We start from the raw sequence: 23,790 nt of genomic DNA on the forward strand, positions 1-23,790 counted from the left end.
TTCATTTTGTCTGCCTTTTAATACCGAAATAATTTTTCAAGTAAATTTTGGTATTTCTAAAATGTTAACCTTTCCTCTTCCCCTTAAGTAATATAGGGTCCTGTGGATGATACTGTGCTTCTACAGCTGTGTGAAAGCAGAAGAGACTGTGAGCAGTGAGGAGGTTTTTGTCATGGTGTGAATCACTGTGATACGTACTCACTAACAGATCTGTCCCATGTGTAACAGTTATACACTGCAGAGTCTCCTACCTCCACTGTATCAATAATCAAAGTGTAATCAGACTGAGACGAGTGTGTTGATGTGAATTTAGGAGATGAGAAGCCAGATCCATACTTAGGAGGACTATAGCTGTGATGATTTTTTAGCAACAACTGTGGAACCCCTCCTGGAATCTGTTTATACCAGATAGCAGAATGTTCAGTAGCAGTCCCCAGGTCAGTGTCTTGTCAGTGTGTGATGACTCTCTGTGGTGTCTTAAGTACAAACAACCTAAGAATCATATACACAGGGGTGCATAAAATCACTAGCATCACACTTACTTACTATGATTAAAAATGTGCAGATTAATTATTTTCCAGGATTTTAGAACAAATGTTATCATGCTCAAACATATGCTGATATTAGTAACATGTTTATTTTTACTCATGACACATCAGTTCCTATTAATGAATGGAAACTTGTCTTCATTTGCACAGAGCTGAAATAAGAGTATAAGTGTTGAGCAGGTGTATCCTCAGTGTGTCATAATATGTGATGCATCATTGTCAGTGTTGAAATATTAAGGGATTATATGAAATTATCACGATTGCCAAATTAAATGTAAGCGTAAACATATTTTAAATTATGGCTTTGTAGATAAATTCGTGATTATACATTCTGTTGGACGGAAATGCTTTTTATAAATCCATGAATGTAGAGCATTTGTTTTTCTCCTTTTATGAGATGGCGTACAGAAAGTTGCTGTGTGACTGCGACACTACCTGCTGCACCACTGTTATCAGTTAATCTGAACGCTTAATTAAAATCATCATCTGAATTGTTTTTGGGGCGGCACGGTGGTGCAGCAGGTAGCGCCGCAGTCACACAGCTCCAGGGACCTGTAGGTTGTGGGTTTGAGTCCCGCTCCGTGTGACTGTCTGTGTGGAGTTGGTGTGTTCTCCTCGTGTCCGCGTGGGTTCCCTCCCACAGTCTAAAAACACATGTTGGTAGGTGGATTGGCGAAAAGTGTCTGTAGGTGTGAGTGAATGTGTGAGTGTGTGTTGCCCTGTAAAGGACTGGCACCCCCTCCAGGGTGTGTTCCTGCCTTGCTCCCAGTGATTTCGGGAAGGCCCGGGACCCACCGCAACCCTGAATTGGAAAAGCAGTTACAGATAATGAATGAATGAATTATCTCCAGTTGATTCAATAAAGTTTCTGCTTCTAACTGGTGTCAGCAATATTTTTTCTACGCATCGAGAAAGTTCTTCCAATATTAGGTCAAAGCAGTACAAGTGTTTAGCCTCTGAACCAGCTCTAACACGTGTCTGAGGTGCGTTCAACATCCTAGCCCTGACGATGGAGATGCATCTCTTTCTGAATTTCCATGAATGCTGTGAATGCCTGTATGCAACAGACATTAAAGTATGTAGAGAAAAATGTAAAAAATAAAAGCAGCATTCATGTTACATTTGTTGATGCTCACATTAGATGGGGAAGTTCTCAAATACACACACAATGCGGATTACGTGCTTCACTCTTATGTGTGAAAAGAGAATGTGAATGTGTCCTTTTCAAATCACAAGAGCTGCAATTTTAATTATAGAACATTTTCAAGAACAATGTCCTAATATGTTTCAATGGGGACATTTAAAGAAACTGACCAGTTAGAAATATCCAAACACTGTTGTTCATATGATAAAAACAGCAGTTAAAATCTGGAATTATATATATATATATATACTGTATTATATTGTTTCTAAATTGTTCAGCCTTAATATTTAACATATTAAATTCTTCAGTGTGAACTTTAAATGAAATATATATATATCAATTACTCGTATTTACTTTTGCATATTCTTACTACATAATCCTTTGTTTGAGGTGCTTTATTCATTCAACATTTGTTTTCTATTATTCTTGGAAGAAACTGAGAATAGTCTTCATTTTCTATAGAACTAAAATAAAAGAGTGGTGTTGTGCAAGTGTGTCCTGAGTGTTACTCATAATGTGTTATGACAGTGGATTGTTTAGGATTTTTTAGACATGGGGCAGCACAAAAGACAAGAGCACACCTAGATTTGTGTTCATTTACATAATCCAGAGTAGCAAAAAAATGTGATGGGAGGGCAGCGTATATGTACTTACCAAAATGACCATTAACGTTGTAGCATGGCGGGGAAGAGTAACATAGCCTTCTGTGTAGAAGGCAGTTGTTATACACTATGCTGCACCAATCACAGCATCAGCGATGATAAAGCAATAAACCTGAGACCATATTTAATGCAGTAGTGAGCACACAACCAGATATGACTCACTGCTTTCATATAATAGCAACAGCACAATATGGTGAAATATATGAGTCCATTTAATATATAACAATTAACAATTCAAAAAACAAATAATTCTTCTGTAGAGATAAATACTTCACTCGAGCAGTTTTTCATATCCAAGAAACCATGAAACCATGAGTATTAAAATACTCATTAAAGGTGCACTGTCCAAGATTTTGCCACCAGAGTCTCTCAGAGCCAAACATTAACAGTAATTCAGAAACGTCCTTCCCTTCAGCCTCCCCCTTCTCCTGCCTCAACAACCACTTTTTCATAGCTGACCTGTGTTTGGTCTCATGCTTTCCTGCTTTGTTTTGTGAGGTCTGTTTGCCTGCCATGTGCTTCTTTATAACATTGCTCTGTTTTGTTCCTGTCTCCACCTTTGTCCCACTTTAGCCCAACCTTGTAATCAATGTTTCCACCTGTCTCCTTTGTTGCCTTACCCTCTCATCATCTCTCCCAGGTGTTCCTTGTCTGTGCTTCTGTGTATTTATACCCCTTTGGTTTCAGTGCTCCCTTGTCAGCCAGAATAGTAAATGAAAATCACAAAGGAAATGTACAAGTCTAATTTAGAACTTTTTAAAGGTGGAAATAGGATGCCAACTTCAGGCTTGTGTGTCAAAACAGTCAGCAACAACAACTTTTAAGGTGGAAAGTGAAAAGACGGCAGCAGCAAATGAAGAAGGAATTTACCTGTTGAAGGGATGAAAACTTTTGGCTGTGTCAGTCTTGTTGGGGAGGGTATGGCAAATGTAGGGAAGGCCCAAGTCTCCAGAGGGTGGGACTATAGACCTTCCTGAGGGTGAAAACAAGCCCTTGAGAACATCAACATGAAGCGGTGTGTGGCTTATTTTTAACTCCTAAAACTCGTTATTCACGATTGTTTTCAAAAATCATTTTTTATAAAAGATTTTATAGAAGATTTGCTAACTCTCAGCTTTAAAAATTTCTAATATGTTTATGAAACCCCGGTGTCAATAACTGGGTAAAAAAAAAACAAAGTGTCTCCGTCCGGAATGATAGGCTTTCACTCTCTCTACAAACGAGAGTCTTTTGTTTTTCTTCTCAAACAAACGGTCCCACTATAAAAGACACACCACCAAGATGGCGCAGTGCATGTGGTAGCTTTTCTTACAATTTAGTAGTTTTTTTCCTTTCTTTTAAAGTAATTGTTTTGACTGTTCTTTATTTCCCCTAATTTAATGTCTAATAAATTTCTATCTTATCTTATACTAACCATAAAGAACTGTATTTCTCCTCAATAGTAGATGCTCCCTTAAAGTCCACTACAACTTTACATTAAAATTATTAGTTTGCTGCAATATTTGTTAAAATAACAGTAAATGCAGCCTAATGCCAACTTGAGTAGTGTCCTGTTGAGGATATTGTACTCCTACAGCTGTGTGAAAGCAGAAGTGAATGTGAGCAGTGAGGAGGTTTTTGTCATGGTGTGAATCACTGTGATACGTGCTCACTAGCAGAGCCGTCCCATGTGTTACAGTAATACACTGCAGAGTCTCCTACCTCCACTTTATCAATGATCAAAGTGTAATCTGAACTAGATGAGTCCGTTGATGTGAATTTAGGAGACGTGAAGCCAGATCCATATTTAGGAGCCCTCCAGCCCTGTTTCTTAACCAACACAAACTGCGGAACCCCTCTTGGGACCTCTTTATACCATCGGGCAGTGTCATTATTTACAGACCCCAGATTACAGTGCAGAGTGATCTTCTCTCCTTTAGTGGCTGTGAGAACAGGGGGCTTCTGGGTCACCACAGTCACACCACTGACACCTGCAATAAAAGCAGCATCCATGTTACATTAGTTGATGCTCACATTAGATGGAGGTAAATGCTGAGGAGCTCCAGTGTTGTGAAATCTTACATGAGAGAGCAGTGAAGAGAGTGCAGAGTGCTGGCAGCATCTTGTCAGTGTGTGATGACTCTCTGTGCTGAGTGAAGAGATGAGCAGCTGGAGGAGCAGATAAAGGAGAGAGAGCAGGGGTGTGCTATAAGAGTCAGGAAGAGGGGTGGGAGGGAGTTCAACTACACCACACCCAATAGATCACACTTAACTATAGTGTGCCATGGAACAGAGCTGAAATATGACTTGCATTTAAATTGAAAATGATTTTTCAAATAAAAAAAGCTGCAATATTAATCACAGTTTATATTTTATAGAACAAGGTCTTAATAATGCTTAAGTGATGACATTTGAATAGTTAGACCAATCAGAAACATTCACACTGCGCTGTTTATCTGACCACACTTAAATTAAACCCTGGCATTTTACAGTCAGTGTTCAAATTTAAAGCTTGATCTTCATTGTTATTAATACAGTCTTGTACTTTCATTTGTAGAAAATAATTGTAGTTTAATTCACAGTTGCATGATTGGTTAGGAAAATTGCAATTAGCAATATTTCATAAACCACTTTACTTTAAAAGCAATGTCCTCGATTGTGGGGAACTGAAGTTCTCCTTCGTTTGTTTGCATTCAGAAGCTCAACATCATTTAAGGTGGAATGGTGTGTTTGAGGACAAAAAATGCCCATTGTTTCAATGTGGCTGAAGTTAAATAGTCTGTAAGTCTTTATTTACAGTATGAATCACCACAGAAACTAATTGGTAACTTAAGTTGTTTAGTTCTGTAGCACTTTCCATCTGTGTTTCATGTCATGCAGTTAGCAGCCTTCAGAATTTAGAATGGTTCCTACCTAAATAATCTGAACCAGCAAAATTAAGGCAGTTACCCACCAATGGAACAGGAGTAAAGCAATATCCTCATGATCTATTCACTGACACTAGGGTTTCGTAAACACTTTAGACCGATTTCCAGTGCGCAAATAGACTGGAGAGCTAGCAAACTGTGAGGAAATATCTGAAATTTATAATAAGTGTTTTTTGCCTGCAGTCAGGAAGATCATATTTAATATATAATAATTATTCATCATTCCTAAAATCTATAGTGTTTTAACATTAGCCTGTCATCTACATAATGATACTGATAAACGTTTCTAATTGTAGCCATAGCGTTTTTCATTTTCATCATCTGTATTTACTCTGCATATTTTATTAAATATTAATTTGAAGTACTTCATTCAAATGAAAATCTGAAAACTATAATTCATGTACTGACTGACAATATTTGTCCATTATTCTTAAAAGAAATGGACATTTACACAGAATATAAACCATTTTGTTAAGCAGACGTGTCCTGAGTGGGTGTCATAATGTGTTATGTATCAGATTCAATGATTCAGTGGTGAATTTTAAAGGCTGACAGTGTCCTACACTTCATGGACTGTGTAAAGTAACATCCACTGAATTGCCTCAGTGCTTCAGATTACTACAATGGAGTGTCCAGGATTTTAGATATGAGGCAGTACAAGAGCACAACATCATCTTTGTGCTTATTTACAACATATACATTGTTATCTGGAGTGACATATAAATGTAATCAGGTTTAATTGCTGGAGGGCAGTGTAAATTTAGGATTCTTGCCAGAAATATTATTATTATTAGTGTTGTGAAATGAGTTCTTCTTGGAGCAGGGAACAGAAACTTATTGTAGGAGGAAGCTGTGTCATCCAAAATGCTGCACCAATCACAGCATCTGTGATAATAATAATAAAAAAGACTGTGAGTTTGTGCTTTACATTGATCTATCACAAGTAAAAGGGGTTGATCAGCACAAGATGAAGCAGAGAACACAAAACATGAAACGATTCACTGCTTTAATAAAGTACACAAATGATGAATTCATATTTTATAATTACTAACATAAATGATCAACCATTCTTCTGATGAGATATATACAGTTAGAAGAGCATATCATACCCAACAAACCATGAACCCTGAAAAAATGTAAGATCTTTTAGTCATCCATCATTCTAGACAGGCATTCATTTTCTAAATGTTATAATCATGAACATATAGCAGTGTATCACATTAAAAGTAGATTATCCTCATCAAATGACCACCACGACATTATAGCTAATTTCCATAAGTGTGCATCAACAAACACACAAACAGGACAACACATTTCACCCTAGAACCTCACCACATTTCTGATCTTCATTTGAATTATTTATTTATTTATTTATTTATTTATTTATTTATTTATTTAATTGAAGCACCAGATGGAACTGAACTGGTTTGTATCCATTAACTCATTCCAAAGACTGAGTCATTCACATACATACTCACCTTTAGTTAATGCTTTACAAAGGAGCTATTTCTCACTCAGTTTAGGAACTGATTCACAAAGGGGATGCCATTACTTCACACCAAAGACATTATGTGTCGTTTAAACAATACTGAATATACTTCAACAGAATTTACCCAGTTTATTTGTGTAAACACATGTCACTCATCATATTTATATAAACAAATCAAGATCATTACATAGCATCAGTATAGTAGTGTTTATTCTCATTAAATTCATACACACACTAACATCTAGTCCCGTCTATTTAAACATTAATTAAATAACAGCAAATGCAGCACAATGCACACTTGTGTAGAGTAGGATCCTGTTGATGATACTGTACTTCTACTGCTGTCTAAAAGCAGAAGTTAAAGTGAGCAGTGAGGAGGTTTTTGTTATTGTCTGAATCACTGTGCAATGTGTCTTTTCGCAGAGTTATCCCATGTGTTACAGTAATACACTGCTGAGTCTCCTACCTCTACTTTATCAATGATCAAAGTACAGTCAGATACCGATGAACATTCTGATGTGAATTTAGGAGACGAGAAGCCAGATCCATATGTAGAGCTTTGGCCAATGTAATTACTTAACACAAACTGTGGATCTCCTCCTGGAACCTGTTTATACCATCGAGTAGTTTGATCAAAAACAGACCCCAGGTTACAGTGCAGAGTGATCTTCTCTCCTTTAGTGGCTGTGAGAACAGGGGGCTTCTGGGTCACCACAGTCACACCAATGACACCTGCAATAAAAGCAGCATCCATTTTACATTAGTTGATGCTCACATTAGATGGAGGTAAATGCTGAGGAGCTCCAGTGTTGTGAAATCTTACATGAGAGAGGGAGGGGGCTCTTTAACTTTGTATATGAAACCTGACTAATCAACTGAAGATAGAACACGTAAAACATTTATTTCTATGACTACATTTCTACATTGGATTGTGTTTGGATGGTGTTTGTTCTCTTCATAAATATCATCATGATGTACAGTCAGATCAAAGTTCAGTCTGGCTACTTGTAGCTTCTATTTATAGTGGCAGAGTATGTGTTTATCTATTGGTGGTGCTCTGTTAGTGATATTTTACAAAGACTGTCTAACCCAGAAACTATTTCTCACGGATTTCCATGAATTTCCTGAACACTGTCGCGGACGGTTGGATTTCCCTGCTGCAAATTAAAACAGAGTCAGTGTATGTTCATCTGTGACTGTAGTTACAATGAAGAAAGATGATTTACAATGATGCATATGAATAGCACATATATCTAAGCATTAAAGGATTACGTGAGAATGACTGAGCCCTTATACACTTACTATTTCCACATTGAGTACTGACTGAGTTCTCTCTTGTGGACATCTCCAGGTCAGTGCACTTCACTCTGATTCTTCACTGACACCTACCCCCTCTCCTCCCACATTCACATTAACATTAATTCACTCCACAGTCTGTCTATGAGAGAAAGGGGCAGGGGAAGAATGATAATTTATAAAACAAACTGCATCAAAGCAATTAGGTCTCAATTTTGTGATATAAATATGAAACAATGTAAAAAAATACTAAAACTATTCAAAAATAAGAGACAGAAAGTTGAGGGTTTGATCTCCTGCAAAAAGGCCAGAGGAGTGAAGACACAGCACTGTCTCTTCCCTCAACATCCATGGCTGATGTATCCTTGAGCAAGGCACCTAACCCACAACTGCTCCCTAAGCACTGGGATGAGTGGCTTGCCCTCTGGGTGAGTGTGTGTGTGTGTGTGTGTGTGTGTGTATTCACTGCCCTAGTGCACTAGGGTATGTGTGTGTTCACTGCCACTGAGAGGTTAAATGAAGAAGCACAGTTTGGTTAAACTGCTGCATAATGGCAAGGAAAGCATGTTTTTTTTTATTCAGTTCAGAGGTGTGGAAAAAAAATACAGATTTTTTTTGATATACAAGAAAAAGTCATGTATTGAGAGAGAATCTTCTTTCACTCAACCACCTCCAAATTTTTTTTCCAGTCGTGGAGATCACATCCAAGACCTTCCAGTCCAAAGCTTGCTTCTCTATTAGGCCACAGCTGATGGAGCATCCTGGCTGATGGAGTGTAGCCCTTCATGCTGATCGAGGATGAACAAGATGTAAGACACTGCTTAAGTAGCCGTACTGAGAGATGATACACAGTGGTTTTCACTGAGTAATTAGGTTTGGATTTCCTTTAAAGACATAGATGAATTTACATTGTATATTTTATTATAACAAAAATACTCATTTTTTGATCAGTGCGATTTAAATGAGTTTTTTATTATAGTGCTATAATCCATTGGGAGCAGATGGAGAGAGTCTGGATCTGCAGATTTAATGGGAGTTTAATTGTCTTCTTCACATTTGATATTTAATTTCATGTAACACTTTGTACCTTTGAGATTGAGTTTTTTTGTTGCCCTTTTCTCTTTCTTTTCTCCTTTCTTATATATATCTTCCATAATTTCTTCATTTTGTCTGCCTTTTAATACCGAAATAATTTTTCAAGTAAATTTTGGTATTTCTAAAATGTTAACCTTTCCTCTTCCCCTTAAGTAATATAGGGTCCTGTGGATGATACTGTGCTTCTACAGCTGTGTGAAAGCAGAAGAGACTGTGAGCAGTGAGGAGGTTTTTGTCATGGTGTGAATCACTGTGATACGTACTCACTAACAGATCTGTCCCATGTGTAACAGTAATATACGTCAGTGTCTCCTACCTCCACTGTATCAATAATCAAAGTGTAATCAGACTGAGACGAGTGTGTTGATGTGAATTTAGGAGACGAGAAGCCAGATCCATACTTAGGAGGACTATAGCTGTGATGATTTTTTAGCAACAACTGTGGAACCCCTCCTGGAATCTGTTTATACCAGATAGCAGAATGTTCAGTAGCAGTCCCCAGGTCAGTGTCTTGTCAGTGTGTGATGACTCTCTGTGGTGTCTTAAGTACAAACAACCTAAGAATCATATACACAGGGGTGCATAAAATCACTAGCATCACACTTACTTACTATGATTAAAAATGTGCAGATTAATTATTTTCCAGGATTTTAGAACAAATGTTATCATGCTCAAACATATGCTGATATTAGAAACATGTTTATTTTTACTCATGACACATCAGTTCCTATTAATGAATGGAAACTTGTCTTCATTTGCATAGAGCTGAAATAAGAGTATAAGTGTTGAGCAGGTGTATCCTCAGTGTGTCATAATATGTGATGCATCATTGTCAGTGTTGAAATATTAAGGGATTATATGAAATTATCACGATTGCCAAATTAAATGTAAGCGTAAACATATTTTAAATTATGGCTTTGTAGATAAATTCGTGATTATACATTCTGTTGGACGGAAATGCTTTTTATAAATCCATGAATGTAGAGCATTTGTTTTTCTCCTTTTATGAGATGGCGTACAGAAAGTTGCTGTGTGACTGCGACACTACCTGCTGCACCACTGTTATCAGTTAATCTGAACGCTTAATTAAAATCATCATCTGAATTGTTTTTGGGGCGGCACAGTGGTGCATCAGGTAGTGCCGCAGTCACACAGCTCCAGGGACCTGTAGGTTGTGGGTTTGAGTCCCGCTCCGTGTGACTGTCTGTGTGGAGTTGGTGTGTTCTCCTCGTGTCCGCGTGGGTTCCCTCCCACAGTCTAAAAACACATGTTGGTAGGTGGATTGGCGAAAAGTGTCTGTAGGTGTGAGTGAATGTGTGAGTGTGTGTTGCCCTGTAAAGGACTGGCACCCCCTCCAGGGTGTGTTCCTGCCTTGCTCCCAGTGATTTCGGGAAGGCCCGGGACCCACCGCAACCCTGAATTGGAAAAGCAGTTACAGATAATAAATGGATGAATTATCTCCAGTTGATTCAATAAAGTTTCTGCTTCTAACTGGTGTCAGCAATATTTTTTCTACGCATCGAGAAAGTTCTTCCAATATTAGGTCAAAGCAGTACAAGTGTTTAGCCTCTGAACCAGCTCTAACACGTGTCTGAGGTGCGTTCAACATCCTAGCCCTGACGATGGAGATGCATCTCTTTCTGAATTTCCATGAATGCTGTGAATGCCTGTATGCAACAGACATTAAAGTATGTAGAGAAAAATGTAAAAAATAAAAGCAGCATTCATGTTACATTTGTTGATGCTCACATTAGATGGGGGAAGTTCTCAAATACACACACAATGCGGATTACGTGCTTCACTCTTATGTGTGAAAAGAGAATGTGAATGTGTCCTTTACAAATCACAAGAGCTGCAATTTTAATTATAGAACATTTTCAAGAACAATGTCCTAATATGTTTCAATGGGGACATTTAAAGAAACTGACCAGTTAGAAATATCCAAACACTGTTGTTCATATGATAAAAACAGCAGTTAAAATCTGGAATTATATATATATATATATATATATATATATATATATATATATATATATATATATATATATACTGTATTATATTGTTTCTAAATTGTTCAGCCTTAATATTTAACATATTAAATTCTTCAGTGTGAACTTTAAATGAAATATATATATATCAATTACTCGTATTTACTTTTGCATATTCTTACTACATAATCCTTTGTTTGAGGTGCTTTATTCATTCAACATTTGTTTTCTATTATTCTTGGAAGAAACTGGGAATAGTCTTCATTTTCTATAGAACTAAAATAAAAGAGTGGTGTTGTGCAAGTGCGTCCTGTGTGTTACACATAATGTGTTATGACAGTGGATTGTTTAGGATTTTTTAGACATGGGGCAGCACAAAAGACAAGAGCACACCTAGATTTGTGTTTATTTACATAATCCAGAGTGACAAAAACATGTGATGGGAGGGCAGCGTATATGTACTTACCAAAATGACCATTAACGTTGTAGCATGGCGGGGAAGAGTAACATAGCCTTCTGTGTAGAAGGCAGTTGTTATACACTATGCTGCACCAATCACAGCATCAGCGATGATAAAGCAATAAACCTGAGACCATATTTAATGCAGTAGTGAGCACACAACCAGATATGACTCACTGCTTTCATATAAAAGCAACAGCACAATATGGTGAAATATATGAGTCCATTTAATATATAACAATTAACAATTCAAAAAACAAATAATTCTTCTGTAGAGATAAATACTTCACTCGAGCAGTCTTTCATATCCAAGAAACCATGAAACCATGAGTATTAAAATACTCATTAAAGGTGCACTGTCCAAGATTTTGCCACCAGAGTCTCTCAGAGCCAAACATTAACAGTAATTCAGAAACGTCCTTCCCTTCAGCCTCCCCCTTCTCCAGCCTCAACAACCACTTTTTCATAGCTGACCTGTGTTTGGTCTCATGCTTTCCTGCTTTGTTTTGTGAGGTCTGTTTGCCTGCCATGTGCTTCTTTATAACATTGCTCTGTTTTGTTCCTGTCTCCACCTTTGTCCCACTTTAGCCCAACCTTGTAATCAATGTTTCCACCGGTCTCCTTTGTTGCCTTACCCTCTCATCATCTCTCCCAGGTGTTCCTTGTCTGTGCTTCTGTGTATTTATACCCCTTTGGTTTTAGTGCTCCCTTGTCAGCCAGAATAGTAAATGAAAATCACAAAGGAAATGTACAAGTCTAATTTAGAACTTTTTAATGGTGGAAATAGGATGCCAACTTCAGGCTTGTGTGTCAAAACAGTCAGCAACAACAACTTTTAAGGTGGAAAGTGAAAAGACGGCAGCAGCAAATGAAGAAGGAATTTACCTGTCGAAGGGATGAAAACTTTTGGCTGTGTCAGTCTTGTTGGGGAGGGTATGGCAAATGTAGGGAAGGCCCAAGTCTCCAGAGGGTGGGACTATAGGCCTTCCTGAGGGTGAAAACAAGCCCTTGAGAACATCAACATGAAGCGGTGTGTGGCTTATTTTTAACTCCTAAAACTCGTTATTCACGATTGTTTTCAAAAATCATTTTTTATAAAAGATTTTATAGAATATTTGCTAACTCTCAGCTTTAAAAATTTCTAATATGTTTATGAAACCCCGGTGTCAATAACTGGGTAAAAAAAAAAAACAAAGTGTCTCCGTCCGGAATGATAGGCTTTCACTCTCTCTACAAACGAGAGTCTTTTGTTTTTCTTCTCAAACAAACGGCCCCACTATAAAAGACACACCACCAAGATGGCACAGTGCATGTGGTAGCTTTTCTTACAATTTAGTAGTTTTTTCCTTTCTTTTAAAGTAATTGTTTTGACTGTTCTTTATTTCCCCTAATTTAATGTCTAATAAATTTCTATCTTATCTTATACTAACCATAAAGAACTGTATTTCTCCTCAATAGTAGACGCTCCCTTAAAGTCCACTACAACTTTACATTAAAATTATTAGTTTGCTGCAATATTTGTTAAAATAACAGTAAATGCAGCCTAATGCCAACTTGAGTAGTGTCCTGTTGAGGATATTGTACTCCTACAGCTGTGTGAAAGCAGAAGTGAATGTGAGCAGTGAGGAGGTTTTTGTCATGGTGTGAATCACTGTGATACGTGCTCACTAGCAGAGCCGTCCCATGTGTGACAGTAATACACTGCAGAGTCTCCTACCTCCACTTTATCAATGATCAAAGTGTAATCTGAACTAGATGAGTCCGTTGATGTGAATTTAGGAGACGTGAAGCCAGATCCATATTCAGGAGCCCTCCAGCCCTGTTTCTTAACCAACACAAACTGCGGAACCCCTCCTGGGACCTCTTTATACCATCGGGCAGTGTCATTATTTACAGCCCCCAGATTACAGTGCAGAGTGATCTTCTCTCCTTTAGTGGCTGTGAGAACAGGGGGCTTCTGGGTCACCACAGTCACACCACTGACACCTGCAATAAAAGCAGCATCCATGTTACATTAGTTGATGCTCACATTAGATGGAGGTAAATGCTGAGGAGCTCCAGTGTTGTGAAATCTTACATGAGAGAGCAGTGAAGAGAGTGCAGAGTGCTGGCAGCATCTTGTCAGTGTGTGATGACTCTCTGTGCTGAGTGAAGAGATGAGCAGCTGGAGGAGCAGATAAAGAAGAGAGAGCAGGGGTGTGCTATAAGAGTCAGGAGGATGAGGAGAGGGAGGCGTCTCTACACACACCAAAGGGATCATATACAGCACTCTAATGTGTTATAGAACATATTAATATATAGATACATTTACTTGTTACTTTTTTAAATATCAAGGCAGACTATTGATGTGCTATATATGTTTTTACATGAGGAAATAAATAAACACGGCTAAATTAATCAACAGATATAACAAAGCAGTGTTACATGAAAACAGTTTATGTGTGTTCCTCATCAAGTGTTTATAGTGTGTTCTTCCTCAAGTGTGTTTGTGTGTCTGTAGGAGACATGGAGAGAGTAGCGGATTTTGTTTGTTTACAGTTGTGTTTTATGGTCATTGGGTTGTGATGTGGTGTATTATTGTTCTATTATTTTATGTTTATGTCTGTCATAAGTGAGGTTATTCATCGTTTTGTATGCACTGATCAACCATAATATTACGACCAACACCTTGTTTCTACCCTCACTATCCATTCTCTCAGCTCCACTGCCAACATGGTCTACATTTACACACCAGAGTCCGCCTATTGTTCTGTGTACATTGCCCCTTTTCACCCCGTTCTTCAATGGTCAGGACCACCACAGAGCAGGTATGATTTGGATGGTGAATCATTCTCTGAGCTGCACTGACACTGATGTGGTGGTAGGGTGTTAGTGTGTGTTGCACTTGTACACAAGTGGATCAGACACAGCAGTGCTGCTGGAGTTTTTAAAGCCCCCAGTGTCACTGCTGGACTGAGAATAGTCCACTAACCAAAGAAATCCAGCCAGCACCGTCTTGTGTCCACTGATGAAGGACTAGAGGATGACCAACACACACCGTGCAGCAACAGATGAGCTACTGTCTCTGACTTTACATCTACAAGATGGACCAAAGATGTAGGTGTGTCCAAGTGTGTGGACAGAGAAGAGACGTAGTGTTTAAAAACCCCAGGAGCACTGCTGTGTCTGATCCATTCATACCATCACAATGTACTTGAACACATCACCACCACAAACCATGACAGAAGAAACAGAAGCTACCCTTCATTTGTATGGAGTTAAAACCCCTGAGTGGTGTTGAGGAGGTACATCAGTTTCAGTGCTACAGTACTGTGTGGAGTAAAGTCTACTGAATCTCCTCCTCAGTGCTTCTCATTCTGACAGTTGAGTATCCAGGATTTAGACATTGGGTGGTAGAAGGGGTTAAAAGCACACAAAGTAGTGGCACCTCCTCATTATGAACAGGAAAAATGATTTGAGTTTACTTACTGTTTTATACTGCTATTTACTTCTTATGCAAATTAAATCCTCATCCCATCTATTAAAACACTCTATAAATAATATATATTATAAACTCAATACACAAGTCACTGTTATAGGTCTCTGTTAATGATTCTGTTCTTCTGCTGTTTTCTGAAAGCAGACGTGAATGTGAGCAGTGAGGAGGTTTTTGTCATGGTGTGAATCACTGTGGTACGTGTTCTTTAGCAGAGTTATCCCATGTGTGACAGTAATACACTGCAGAGTCTCCTACCTCCACTGTGTCAATGATCAAAGTGTAATCAGATTTAGATGAGTGTGCTGATGTGAATTTAGGAGACGAGAAGCCAGATCCATATGAAGGAGAACTCCAGCTGTGATAATTCCTTAACACAAACTGTGGAACTCCTCCTGGAACCTGTTTATACCAACGAGCAGATTGATCAGTAACAGACCCCAGGTTACAGTGCAGAGTGGTCTTCTCTCCTTTAGTGGCTGTGAGAACAGGGGGCTTCTGGGTCACCACAGTCACACCACTGACACCTGCAATAAAAGCAGCATCCATGTTACATTAGTTGATGCTCACATTAGATGGAGGTAAATGCTGAGGAGCTCCAGTGTTGTGAAATCTTACATGAGAGAGCAGTGAAGAGAGTGCAGAGTGCTGGCAGCATCTTGTCAGTGTGTGATGACTCTCTGTGCTGAGTGAAGAGAGGAGCAGCTGGAGGAGCAGATAAAGGAGAGAGAGCAGGGATGTGCTATAAGAGTCAGGAGGAGAGAGGGAGGGGTCTCTCAAATACAAACACCATAAAGATCATACAGATCACTCTCATGTTCTTCATAATTTTATTTAATTACGTAATAATGTACATAATTACTATTAAGTTAATTTGTTTTTATCAATAATAAAATAAAACAATAACTCATCATTGCATTTGTTACCAGCATGGGTTTCTACGCTTGAAAGTAGAAATGGAAACTTGTCTTGATTTGCATAGAGTTAAAATAACAGCACATAATTGAGCAGGTGTATCCTGTGTCTTAATGTGTGATGTGTCTCAATTCTGCGGACAGATGGCGCTCTTCACTAATAGTCCATAGGTCACGGTCTACGGTTCACAACGCGGTCACTGAGCACATCCCCTTTTCGACATTTTGTTTATTCCATGTCACATAAAAAGGACTTTTTTAGCGTTTTAATTTGTATATCTGTTGTTTGAGTAGCAGTAAAACTTAAATATAAAGATATGAAATGAAGTCTTTTAGCTCTTTTTGAGTGTAGTTTACGCCTCAGGATCTGAATCTCTCACTGGAGCCTGACATTTGAATTCACTCTCTGTACTGCACTTGTCTGGACAGTGACCACTGACTCTGATCTGCTTTAGATCATTATTTTTCATTTCCAGTGACATTATCAGTGACCACAGGTTTCACAACATCTCAGTGTAGCTGAATGTCCATATCTCTCTTCACTCTACAGTCAGTTTATTATCTTATCATTTTATAATCCTGTAGAAACATGTTTCACTCCTTTAGTCATTCTCACTCTTATTCTCTACATGTGTTTCATTGAGCTGCTGAGGTCTCTGATTAATATCTAGAACATTCTACTGGACTCTCCATCACCATGAAAAATGAACAACAGTTTCTTTAGTAATGCATTTTATTAAACTTCAGCAAACAAACATGTCATAAAACAAAAAAGATAAATGACTACGTCAGCAGGAGATGATCCAGTGTTTGTTAATGACGTCAGCGTTCTGTCACTACACGTTAAACTACTGTTTCTATGAAGCTCTGTTACTGTGAAGATTAAAAGAATGAAGATGTATCAGATGTGATCAGGTTCAGACGATACATTCAGACTTCTTCAACTTTTTACTGGCGGTTTTTGAGGCAGAAGACACTTGACACGTTACGTCTTTATCTTTCTCCCACTCTGACCTCTCAATGGTCAAAAAGCTGCTCAGTCTGAATTTCTTATTGGTTTGCTGCTCTGCAGAGCCAGTGGTCACTCCACTGCTGACCGCTTTACTGTCCACCAGCCAGCTCACATCAGCAAACCCAGTGGGCATATCACTGACCACACACACTAGAGTGGCTTTGTTAGACTTCAGCTCTTCACTGGACGGAGGGAAGAGGGTCAGAACAGGAGCCGGGGCAGAAGCGTCTGATCAGAGAAACAGATAAAGACATGATTTAATACACTACAAACAATGAGAATTAAAGACTGTTTGAAGTTGTGCCCAGTTTGCTGTTAATGAAAGTATAATTTTTCTCATGTTCTAATGGAAAACACCTGTTGTAAACACTTTAATTGATTTAAATAAATTTCTTAAAAATAAATATTGAGTCAATTGAACCTTCATTTCCCTTAAAGGAGTTATACTGAATATTAAAAAAGTATTTTACAGTTACATTGAGGAACAGAGAGGAAGATGGAGAGACCATGAAAAAGTATTTTAGTTTTTTTTTTTTTTTTTTTTTTTTTTAAATGATTTAAAGCATAGTTTCTTAATTTTGAAACGGCTGCATGTAGAAGTTTGGAAAGCTCTGATCGGGTGAGTGTTATTTGATTATTTTATTTTCAAAATCAATAATAGACAACAAATGCAATTGTGTCTAAGGCGTCATATGTAATGCACAACATGTATTTTAACATAAAATTTATATTGGAAAAAATTAAATACAAAGTCTGCCAAAAAGTTTACACAAACCTTATTTTATGTCATATTTACTGTAACATGTCTTACATTCAGCAATTAAATTGTAAGTATGCTTTATAATACCAGACGTGTGTTCTCTGTTGAGAGCTATTTCTAATTTTCCAGTTAGAAAATCAACAGAACTTATCTGTGGCATCAAAACATATGCATCAGACAGCAATGAGAGCAATGTAACTTCAGCAATCGCTGACTTACAGCATACTTTCCAATCAGCAAGTACTGTTTTCATATTTATCCACTATCAAATTTCACAACAGAGGAACACAGTCAGGGTTTGATTCTGAAATTATAGATTATTGATCTTCCTTTGGTTCATGTCTGCCTCCAACTCTAATGCTCTCCTTCTTTTAAACATACAATAAAAATAGACAAAATCCTTATTCAGTGTTATAAAGTAGCAGTTAGATAGCAGTTAAAGCTGAGTGTGAAACATTAAAGAAGTGAATTGTAGATAAAGAGAAGAGTTTCTTACCGGTGACGAACAGCTTTGTTCCTTGTCCGAATACCACAGTGCTTCATTTCATATCATCACCCGTACAATAACCTCCTCAGTTTCAGAAGTGAAAGTAGCGCAACTGAAACCTCCTCTAGACTTCAGCTCTCTCTTCTACTGTCTGTGATCAGCACTGAGTCCTTCCACATCCCGTTTCAGTTTCTGGGAATTCCACAGCTCTGTTCTCCTGGGATTTCTTCCCACTTCCTGCTCAATAGACCACTTTTCCACTCCACTTTTCTGCTGAAGCTGAGATGTGCTCAGTCAGATGGAGATGTCAGTGTGAACAGTGAGGAGGTTTTTGTCCTGCTCTCTATCACTGTGATACAGCTGAACTAGTGGAGTCATCCCATGTTCCACAGTAATACACTGCAGAGTCTCCTACCTCCACTTTACTGATTATTAGCTGGTAGTCGATGCATGTGGAGGCTTTAGATGTGAAGCGCGCAGATGAAAAATTATCTCCATATTCCCTAGGAGAGCTGTGAGAATAAAGCAATTTCAACACAAACTGAGGAGCTGCTTGTGGAATCTGTTTATACCAGGAGACATAGAAGTTTTCATCCTTTGCGACGTTACAGTCCAGACTGACAGTGCGGCCCGGCTCTGTTTGCACTGAAGGAGGTTGTGTCAGAACTCTTTGTGAACTGACCCCTGAAACATAAAGCAACATTGAAGTGTATGAGCATCAGTCACATTTCACACACACTCCTAGTCACACACACACCTCATCAGTGTAGAGAGAAAAGCAGGAGGAGAGATCTTACATGCCAGAGCAGGGAGTAGAACACAGAGAGTTGGCAGCATGTTGTCTGTGTGATCAGCAGAGGGATGAACAGAGTGGCGGATGAAGAGAGGAGAGAGTGGAGGGAGCTTTCATAGGGAACTGAGGGAGGGACCTGAATCTCTAATCAGCCAATCAGCTGAGACTTTCTTCACTGACACGACTATAGTGCACTGTTCCTGCAGAGGAGAATAGTCTCAAGCGTAGTTCAAATGTTTCATGTTCACGTGCATTATTTAAATATTAAGGTGTTCCTTGTGACATGTGTGTGTGTGTGTGTGTGTGTGTGTGTGCAGGAAAATGGAGAAAGAGAGAGGGGACAATGAATGAAATTATGCATTGTTCCCATAGTGCATTAGGTGCTCTCTTCTTTATAAAGTGGATTTTGTGTATTTACAGTTGTTGTTTGTGGTTAATATGTAATATGGTATATTTATGTGTTGTTGATTTATGTTTAAGGCTCCCTCTTATGCTGCGTTACATCACTGCTGTGATTTGTGTGTTCCCTCTGGTCTCCCCCTCAGTGAGGAGCTGAGTGTTATCTGTGAAGTCAGTGTCCACACAGTGACTGAGAGTGTTGTGTAATGTTGCATCAGTACAGAACCAGTGCACTGGAAGACCTGCTGTCTGAGTTACTGTCTTACACAGGAAATCTTCAGTACTCATTTAGTCAGAAACCACAGATTCACTCCTGTCAAGGTACTTTTCCTTCACTGAGAGAAAGTTAGAAGACAGTGTAACCAGAATTAAAGAAATGACCCTCTGTGTTGAGCAAAAGCTGGAGGCCAAATGTAATTAATTTCCCATCGCAGCATCCCTTAAGTACTTATTATTTTCAGTATCAGGACATTAAAGAAATCACACAGAACATTATACAATAGTGATACATTGACCGAGCATGTGGACTGTGTGAAGTAAATCTGAAATCTATTAAAATCTGAAGCCTGTGTTCAGAATGTGTCACTTCAAGCAGTTATTTTGCTCTAAACTTGAGGGTATCAGTTTTAGGTTAAAACACTGGTGTCTGGGTGAGCTGGAGATGAAGATATGGATGAGTGTTGTGGTCTAGTCCCAGCACAAGACGGTGGATTTGAAATTCTGTAATATCATTGAATTAAAAGTGCAGTAATGAGAGTAAACAGCACTTAAAGGTAACACTGGTAATGAGGGATATACTGTAGTCTGGTGATCCATTGCTGATTGTTTGTTCAAGAGAACTTTTAGGAAATGGAATGTGTTTTCTCAGGTTATTTTCATTGTGGGAGATCATTCATTCATTCATTGTCTGAAACCACTTATCCAGTTCAGGGTCACAGTGGGTCCGGAGCCTATCCTGAATCACTGGGCACAAGGCGAGAACAGACCCTGGAGGAGGCACCAGTCCTTTGCAGGGTGACACACACTCCACCTACCAACAAGTGTTTTTGGACCGTGGGAGGAAACTGGAGCACCTGGAGGAAACCCATGCAGACAGGGGAGGAACACACCAAACTACTAACAGACAGTTACTTGGAACGGGTCTCAAACCCACAACCTCCAGGTCTCTGGAGTTGTGTGACACAGACTCTACCTGCTGCACCACTGTGCTGCCCAGTAGCACATCAGTGTATGTTGATCATGTTACGCTGATGTAAGGCTTAGTATTTTTAGGAGTCCTGCCCTATGACTCTCGTTGGTGTAAACTGCTGTTGTTCCCCAAGAAAGGAATCAAACCCTACTCTTCTGTGTAGAAAGAAGTGGAGTTTTCCACACTAGACTTTATTCTTGGATTATTGAAAAAAAAAAAAAAAGATGTAAGAATTGTTTAAGCTTATCTTCAGCCAGAGAGCAGCCAGAGAGCAGTCCTTTATGCTCATTGTTAGTCGTATTGATGGGCGAAATCCGAAGATTTTCATTTAGTGATAACATTTTGATTTGTTTAAAGAGCATTATAGAAACATTATAGAAGCATTTTCATTTTTAATTTAACAAATAAGAAGTCACACATTTTATCAGCATGTTTTTCAAAATGTTTTTTTTTTTTTGTTGCCTGCCTTTTAAAGCGGAAATTCATTTATTCATTCATTATCTGTAACTGCTTATCCAGTTCAGGGTCGAGGTTAAAGCGGAAATAAATTTTCAATAAATTTAGTGAACTTTTAAATGATAAACTTCCCTCCTCCATTTCAGTATTGTAAGCTCTTATTGAGGATATTTTACATCTACAGCTGTGTGAAAGCAGAAGTGAATGTGAGCAGTGAGGAGGTTTTTGTCATGGTGTGAATCACTGTGATACGTACTTATTAACAGATGTGTCCCATGTGTGACAGTAATACACTGCAGAGTCTCCTACCTCCACTGTATCAATAATCAAAGTGTAATCAGACTGAGATGAGTGTGTTGATGTGAATTTAGGAGACGAGAAGCCAGATCCATACTTAGGAGAACTAGAGCTGTGACGATTACTTAATACAAACTGTGGAACTCCTTCTGGAACCTGTTTATTCCAGATAGCATTATAATCAGTAACAGTCCCCAGATTACAGTGCAGAGTGATCTTCTCTCCTTTAGTGGCTGTGAGAACAGGGGGCTTCTGGGTCACCACAGTCACACCACTGACACCTGCAATAAAAGCAGCATCCATGTTACATTAGTTGATGCACAGATTAGATGGAGGTAAATGCTGGGGAGCTCCAGTGTTGTGAAATCTTACATGAGAGAGCAGTGAAGAGAGTGCAGAGTGCTGGCAGCATCTTGTCAGTGTTTGATGACTCTCTGTGCTGAGTGAAAAGATGAGCAGCTGGAGGAACAGATAAAGGAGAGAGCAGGGGTGTGCTATAAGAATCAGGAGGGGTTAGAAGGAGGGAGCTGTAGACAACACTAACACACCACACCTATCATTTACATTCTTGTGCTATAGAAGGTAATAATTATTTATTTGCATAAAGTGTCAAAATAATTCCTGAAATGGACTTATTCAAAATATATAAACACTATTAATTCATCCGTATAGAAACACTGTCTTATTCCTTGAACTTAGAATATTTCTCATTATAAATTCGATGTAGATGCTGAAATGTTGAGGTGACACTAGACTCTAATGAAAAAAGCCTCTGGATTGAGCCTGAGATAATGAAGGTACAATGGAGTAACATTCACTACAACCTTGAAAATGATTAATTAGTAATAAACATTACTGGACTAAAATGATCTCAGCCAAACAATCACTCACTTTAAATTTACATTCTGAGTTTGAATAAAGTTGAATAAACTGTAGCAGAAAATACATCTCGCCACACTTTACAAAAATATCTAGAGTTGTCTTATATTCACTTTAATTTGTGTATGAACCCTGACTAATCAACTGAGGTCACACAACACAAAACATTCTATTCTATCACTACTTCAGGTATTTTACTGGGATTTAGACATGAGAGGTGAATACTGAAGGGATGTGACCTGTCCCTGGAATTAAATATTCATCCTTTCAATGTAGTGTTTTGCTTAAAAATATATATTTCTTAATCTTACAAAAAGACATTACTTTTGTTGTGTTTGTATGGTCTTTGTTCTTTTAATAGACTTCATCATGATGTACAGTGAGATCAAATTTTAGTCCTCACTTGTGGAAATCTCCAGGTCAGTGCCCTTCACTCTGATCCTTTACTGCCACTTACCCCCTCTCCTCTCACATTCACATTAACATTAATTCACCCCACAGTCTGTCTATGAGAGAAAGGGGCAGGGGAAGAATGATAATTTATAAAACAAACTGCATTAAAGCAATTAGGTCTCAATATTGTGATATATATATGAAACAATGTAAATAAACTAAAATTAATTCCCCATAAAGGGGCAGGAGGTGTGAAGAAACAGCACTGTCTCTTCTCTCAACATCCATGGCTGATGTATCCTAACCCACAACTGCTCTGCACTGTAATGGCTGCCTTTCTCTCTGGGTGTGTGAATACTCACTGCCCTAGTGCACTAGTGTATGTGTGTGTTTACTGCCACTGATGAGTTAAATGAGGAAGTACAGTTTTGTTGTACTGTTTAAATTCAGTTCAGAGGTGTGAAAAAACCCTGCTGGTTTCTTTGAAAGGTTTTCATTTGAAGTAAGATATTCCTTCACTCACCCACTCACAGTCATTGTTAGACCACAGATGCCCCTCTGACATTTGCAGACTGATTGTTTCAAGAAAGAATGCATGATGTAAGAACTTTTTGGACTTATCTTAAAGCTGATGGAGCATCCAGAGTGTAGCCCTTCATGCTGATCGAGGATGAACAAGATGTAAGACACTGCTTAAGTAGCCGTACTGAGAGATGATACACAGTGGTTTTCACTGAGTAATTAGGTTTGGATTTCCTTAAAGACATAGATGAGTTTACATTGTATATTTTATTATAACAAAAATACTCATTTTTTGATCAGTGGGATTTAACTGAGTTTTTTATTATAGTGCTATAATCCATTGGGAGCAGATGGAGAGAGTCTGCATCTGCAGATTTAATGGGAGTTTAATTGTCTTCCTCACATTTGATATTTAATTTCATGTAGCACTTTGTACCTTTGAGATTGAGTTGTTTTGTTGCCCTTTTCTCTTTCTTTTCTCCTTTCTTATATATATCTTCCATAATTTCTTCATTTTGTCTGCCTTTTAATGCTGAAATAATTTTTCAAGTACATGTTGGTATTTCTTAAATGTTAACCTTTCCTCTTCCCCTTGAGTAATATAGGGTCCTGTGGATGATACTGTGC

At 38.4% G+C, this 23,790-nt stretch overlaps 1 protein-coding gene, 2 long non-coding RNA genes and 1 gene segment (V, D, J or C); all 4 read right to left on the minus strand.

Moving 5' to 3' along the window:
* Positions 1–759: 759 nt before the first annotated feature.
* LOC136664336 (uncharacterized) lies at positions 760–2,916 on the minus strand. Its single transcript, XR_010795121.1, has 3 exons — positions 2,814–2,916; positions 2,347–2,466; positions 760–1,350 (listed from the first exon to the last, which is right to left on the minus strand). It is a non-coding gene; the product is annotated as an uncharacterized lncRNA (long non-coding RNA).
* Positions 2,917–10,313: 7,397 nt separating this feature from the next.
* Positions 10,314–12,164, minus strand: LOC136664368 (uncharacterized). The gene is made up of 3 exons (XR_010795127.1): positions 12,062–12,164; positions 11,595–11,714; positions 10,314–10,555 (listed from the first exon to the last, which is right to left on the minus strand). It is a non-coding gene; the product is annotated as an uncharacterized lncRNA (long non-coding RNA).
* Positions 12,165–15,251: 3,087 nt separating this feature from the next.
* LOC136664489 (immunoglobulin kappa variable 3-15-like) lies at positions 15,252–15,611 on the minus strand. The segment is given in 1 exon segment: positions 15,252–15,611. A coding segment is annotated over 1 exon segment (360 nt).
* Positions 15,612–16,728: 1,117 nt separating this feature from the next.
* Positions 16,729–21,781, minus strand: LOC136665054 (immunoglobulin lambda-1 light chain-like). The gene is made up of 4 exons (XM_066642606.1): positions 21,742–21,781; positions 21,329–21,650; positions 18,245–18,285; positions 16,729–17,216 (listed from the first exon to the last, which is right to left on the minus strand). The coding sequence occupies exons 1-4, from the start codon at positions 21,779–21,781 to the stop codon at positions 16,894–16,896; spliced, it is 726 nt and encodes a 241-aa protein (XP_066498703.1). The 3' UTR covers positions 16,729–16,893.
* Between the last annotated feature and the right edge of the window lie 2,009 nt (positions 21,782–23,790).

This window comes from Hoplias malabaricus, chromosome 13 (assembly GCF_029633855.1).
Source record: "Hoplias malabaricus isolate fHopMal1 chromosome 13, fHopMal1.hap1, whole genome shotgun sequence".
Taxonomy (NCBI): Eukaryota; Metazoa; Chordata; class Actinopteri; order Characiformes; family Erythrinidae; genus Hoplias; species Hoplias malabaricus.

Coding starts and splice junctions, on each gene's coding strand:
- LOC136665054 (XM_066642606.1), bottom strand. CDS start 21,781: ATGCTGCCAGCACTCTGCACTCTCTTCACTGCTCTCTCAT. Junction 21,651..21,741: donor TCTCTTCACTGCTCTCTCAT/GTAAGATTTCAC, acceptor CTTTTATTGCAG/GTGTCAGTGGTGTGACTGTG. Junction 18,286..21,328: donor TGGGACACATCTGTTAATAA/GTACGTATCACA, acceptor TATGAAATGAAG/CACTGTGGTATTCGGACAAG.